At 35.6% G+C, this 5,727-nt stretch overlaps 1 protein-coding gene across 1 annotated transcript; it reads left to right on the top strand.

Moving 5' to 3' along the window:
* The first annotated feature begins 3,977 nt into the window (after positions 1–3,977).
* Positions 3,978–4,610, top strand: LOC119690422. Its single transcript, XM_038105428.2, has one exon. The coding sequence runs from the start codon at positions 3,978–3,980 to the stop codon at positions 4,608–4,610; it is 633 nt and encodes a 210-aa protein (XP_037961356.2).
* The last annotated feature ends 1,117 nt before the right edge of the window (positions 4,611–5,727 follow it).

Below are 5,727 nucleotides of genomic sequence, written 5' to 3'. Positions count from 1 at the left end.
AAACTCCATCATCAATCGAGTGGACAGCTCTTTTGTTCCATTGAGAAGACCTACATGGAACAATTAAGGCGACGTGTGGCCGAGCCACATAATTTAAAATATGTCTTTTGTTATGCAAATAAGCGTATTGACTCTTTTGGACGCTGTTTTGAGCTTCCCGTGCCCCTACTATGATGTGGGATGTAACCATTATATATTATAATATATATTTTTTATTATCAACAAGTAATCATGACGCATTGAAAAATATGAAATATATATACATAATATATTATATTGAGGTAGGTAGGTAAGTAAGTAAGCAACAATGAATACTGAAGCAAACTTGTATCTTTTTCTTGAAATTAATTAACTAAGCAACTGCTTTACTACACTCATAATCACAAGCAATGAAAAAGTTTCAGTGACGTCTCTTCTCGAGTTGAAGTCAACTCTTCAGTATGCATCGAGATACCATGGTAGGGATAAAAAATTATCGAGTTCCCACTTTTATCCCCTATTTATAATATGAACTTTATACCCTTTTGTTAAATACTCATTTTGCAATCGATCCCCGTATTATTTATATTGTTTGACCAAGAGATGCTTCCATTTGCTTCTGAGGGGTGTAAAAGAACTATTTCGCATATTTATTTTTATTTTTAATGGCTTCGACGTTTTGACCCTTATGAGGGCAAATGACCAATATAAACACGTTGTTGAAAGATTTATTAGTTTTCAAGTAACAATTAAGATGAGAATCTTTTGTAATGACCATAGCTGATTGTGGGAATTTTTTAATAGTGTGATATGTTTATAGATTAGTCTATATTGATTTGCAGATGTAAATTAGCTACAAGACCAATAAATTTACATCTACAAATTTATTTATTTTTACTATTTATTATAATATTATTTACTAAGAAAAAAGTCAAACACGAAAATAATTAAAAGCAGATAAAATATACCTAATTGCATTGTAATCTCGTTGCAAGTTGTAATTTTAATACAAAACACATATAAATACCGTAGCAGCATCTATGCTGCAATAAAGTATACCAGTGACCATTACAAATAATGTATATACATAAAATTTTATTAAAATCACACAACAATTATTACACAAGCAATAATCATCAAGCAACTTCCCGATACCATGTAATGTAATGTAACCCTAAAAAGGATTATGCCTAAAATGACCCTAAACAATAATTATAGCCCATTCACTGGCCGGTTCATTTTCCCATAGCAAAGATACGGGCACTTTGATTTGCGACTCAAAATTTGAATGTGCCCATCATTTTGAATTGCATCTAATTATTTGGACGAAATAACCGGACCTTTCATGTTGAACCAATTCTATAATTGCAAGGGAAATTTATACTTGTGTGATGGCTTTAAGAATCACTGTGCAAAGGAAAACATGTCTGGAAATGGTCAATTAATTAATGTTTGTCTGGGATACTACATAAGATACTGAATTACAGATCCTATAATTAAAGTATACTTCAATATGCAATCACCTGTCCTTTATTATATATTTGTTCAAATATATTATATTTGATCACAAGCCTTCGCTTCTAATGAGTGGCTACATAATTATTATTCAGAAAAGTAATGATAAATAATATTGATAATTATTTAGTATTAGTAAATAATCACACTGTATGTGTATCTCGTGGCAGTAGCTTATTCTATGTAAGCATATAACCTTTTTTTAGTAAACTTTATGTCTTTAGTTATGTAGGTATTCGCTAATAATGTCGGGACATAACCAGCAGATTAATAAACAAGCAGGGCTATTCCCACACGAGGGACGCGGCAATCGTAAACGTTTTACGAGCGATGCACCGCGCATTCGTAAAAATTTTGGAATAGCCACCATCGCCAACGTCATTTCTAGTATCAACGCACTGTTAAACAGATTCATTCTTTGTTTTTATTTTATTATTTAAATAAAGAGTTTGGGAGATTTCGACATGATTAATATTTGTTACCTACTTACTATAGATTTTATTATTCGTAGGTAAGTAAAATTATATTTTTATAACTTAGGTTTTTCTCATCATTATCAGAAATATGATAAAATATCCAAAACAAAAAGCAAAAATATATTCATTTATTTAATTAAATCAGCAATTAAAAATTTCATCAACGAACTTTGCATCTGCTCAACTGACGTCAGTGACGTCACAATCCATTTGACGTTTATCGGCAGCCATTTTCCTGTTTTTGTCTTTCCTGTTTTGTCCCTTTTATGCGTTAGCCGATAATCGTAATTTACGCTTGAGAGCTGTCATAATGGGAAAGAAAATCGGAAGTTCCATGAATAAACGGACATAATAAAAGCACGCTGGACAAAAGCTCTAGATGAGACAGAGAATAAAATAAATTGAAATACGAAAAACGACATACCTAATACCGTTATGGAAAATTATATTGTTGTTGTTATAGCAGTAAGACATAATAACACCCCCAGAAGAATGCAAAATAATTATTTGTGTCCAAGCAATTTATGTACACAACATGTCAATAAGCACTCCACATATCAATATAATTTTAATAACCCATATCTCTTTATTAGCGCCGTAATTTTATTTACACCGCGTGTCATCAAAATTCAAATGAGCTTTTTGTTCAGTCATTAGTTCTACCAATAATTTTCAATTAACACCTTTCAATCTCGAAATTTCATAATGCAAATAACCGAGGTTCAATTACACCATTGATAGCGAATACCAAAGAACCAATTTCGTTGTACCGAATACTAGCGAACCAATTGAGGACCAATTCGTTATGCTTCGCATTTTGCATCATGGCTTCCCCAGTGGAGTCCACACTTTCGGTCATAAATGTCAGGACTGGCCGATTGTTACGCGTCGGGTATTTATGAGTGCGCGTGCCTTGCAGTTTATGATTATGTCCCAATGTTGATTGAATGGTCATGGTCACCCTACAATAAAGTTGGCGCGGGCTACTCCTATCAGTCTGTCGGATTGAAATGAAAGTCTGAAACAATTTCGTAGGTTAAAAAAATGTTATGGTATAGTTATGGTACCAACTAGATGAAGCTGTGAAATTTTCAGCGGATAACCTTAAGGTCACTGAAATTTACGCTCTTATACAATCAATGGGCGCTTACTTACATACTTTTAGTTATTAAAATCATAATTTTAAAAACAAAAAAAGTTTTGAAAATTAGTCTGGCGGTGGCATCGTGGTTAGTGACTGACCGCTGCCTAGGATCTAGGGTTCGATTTCGGCCAGAACAGTTTGGTGTTGTGCTAAAATATAATCTAAAGTACTTTATAATATTTTTCGGTTAATAAACGCGTATGAGATTCCAAACAGGAGCCACCCTAATACGGTGTGTTAATTGCTAGCGGCTATAAGCGCTCATAACACTGAATGGGATTCGCAAATGGGTATTAGATGTTGACAGTACTGTCATGTTTTTATTATGACATCCGCGAGATACGATGTAACGGTAATGACTGTGTCTCTACCCAAGTATCTAATCGAAATCCCGTGTGTATGTGGGTGCACTTAGGTAGTTTATGAACTATTATAATAATATATAATATATATTCAGTTCGTTCCAAGTATTCATACAGTGCGCACAGTTCGTTCCAAGTATTCATACAGTGCGCACGTATTTGCTCAGTTCAGCCAGTGGTTCCCAACCTTCTTAGCCTTCCAATATGTTATGTTTTGGCTGTAATACTACTTGCGGCGATGGCGCAGCTTGCTCCGGCTGTATCAAAAGCTTCTGCTTTTCTTGCGCGAACATCACCGAGAGAGGCTATCGCAACCTAGGAACTGATCGTAGAGCTGGATGGAAGTGCCCTAAATGTCGCATATCTTCTCCGAGAGGCAAAAGCCCTGTTGCTAAAAGAGAGGCTACCCTGGAGGACATTATAAACCGTTTGGACATCCTAACTCATAAACTAGATGAGCTACCAAAACTTATCTCGGACGTTAACGAGTTAAAATCAAACATGCAGGAAGTTATAAAGAGCTGCGAATTCGCCAGTTCTAAAGTGGATGACTTCGAGACGCAGCTTGTGGGACTGCATGACCGTGTCTCGGCAATCGAGGAGATCAAGGAGGTGCTGAAGGTTACCCAATCATCAGTGGATACTCTGCAACAGGAGGCAATTGATAAGGATCAATGGTCGCGCCTTAATAACGTGGAAATAAAGGGGGTTCCGGTAAAAAATGGTGAAAACCTGTTCAATATTGTGGCATCATTGGGTGAGCATATCAACTTGCCTATTCAAAATTCTCAAATTAACTTCGTTACGCGAGTGCCGATATTTAACTCAAATGAAAAATCTATACTGCTTGGATTTGTTAACCGTTATGTAAAGGAGGACTTTGTGGCAGCCGCCAGACGCTCTAAAGCTTTAATTGCTTCTGATTTGGGCTTCTCGAACTGTGATCAGCGCATTTATGTGAATGATCACCTATCACCGGGCAACAAGAAGCTTCTTACAAAGGCAAAGCAATCTGCTAAGGAAAAGAACTATGCTTATATATGGGTCAAGCATGCTAAAATTCACATACGTAAAAATGACTCATCGCCCGTTCTTATTATCAAGTGCTTAAGTGATTTAAACAAGTTGAAGTAAACAGTCTTCTCCGACTCACAACGAATCAATCATATTGCTCCGAACTAAGTTTTAATACGTTAAACACCCCTGACTACTCATTTTTTGTTACATTTTTTGTCGATATCCCAGCCTTTTGTATTCAACTCGGGCCGCTTTTGTCTACAACTGTTATCTGTTATTCCATGCGTTTGTCGCATGATGGTCTTATATTAGATTTCGCAATTGCTGTAGTTACTCTTACGCATAATAATCTTAAGGACTACTTTAGATCAATTGTATTTAATTTTATGTTAGTTATGCCATTTTTGTGTTTACTGGGTTCAATCCTGTGCTTCGATGACAACTACATTTTACCGTCACTTGTTTTTAGTGAGGAATTACTTACATTGTTACTAATTAACTGCTTTTGTTTAGCGATACTTAGGCGGATAAATAAACGAAGTTATTTAAACTTAAGATATGTAATTTACTGTTTGTTAGTATTGGCATACCTAGGTGTAAATCGCGGGCTCTCAGGAGATATGAAGTATTTAGTTTTTTGCAGTTGTGCCTTCGTTGGCGTGAGGTGTAGGTACATATCTTATCTTATAATAACTTGCTTCCGATGTGGTCTTGTCCTTTGTTTGGCTATTGAGGTTTCACTTACAATAACATCCTTTGATAATATTATTTACTGCTTTATTATATCCATTGTTAATGTGCTGTTAATTATTTTCTGTACACAATGCCGAACTTAACAGTTTACTATCAAAATACGAGAGGGCTTCGAACCAAGACTAGCATTTTTTCTAGAAACGTAGCAATAAATAACTTCGACATAATATGCCTCACTGAAACTTGGCTTAATGATGGTATTTATGACCAGGAATTATTTGATGAGAGATATCATGTATGGAGGCGAGATCGTGATTACGTTCGTACGCAGCAAGAGAGGGGCGGGGGGGTCTTAATTGCGATTAAGAGAGATTTAATAGCAAATAATAGGCCGGAGTGGCAGTCGTCGGCGGAAGATATATGGGTGTCCGTCACTTTAACCTGTCCTCGTACGAAAAACTGTTTTAATCTTAATATTTGCACTCTTTACCTGTGTTCTGAAAACTTAGGATTGTCGCTTGCAGACCAACTTCTCAATTAC

This window comes from Plutella xylostella, chromosome 7, assembly GCF_932276165.1.
Source record: "Plutella xylostella chromosome 7, ilPluXylo3.1, whole genome shotgun sequence".
Classification (NCBI taxonomy): Eukaryota; Metazoa; Arthropoda; class Insecta; order Lepidoptera; family Plutellidae; genus Plutella; species Plutella xylostella.
This window is presented reverse-complemented; position numbering and strand designations above follow the sequence as displayed.

What these genes read in the sequence shown, in the direction of transcription:
- LOC119690422 (XM_038105428.2), top strand. Translation starts at nt 3,978, where the DNA reads ATGCAGGAAGTTATAAAGAGCTGCGAATTCGCCAGTTCTAAAGTGGAT.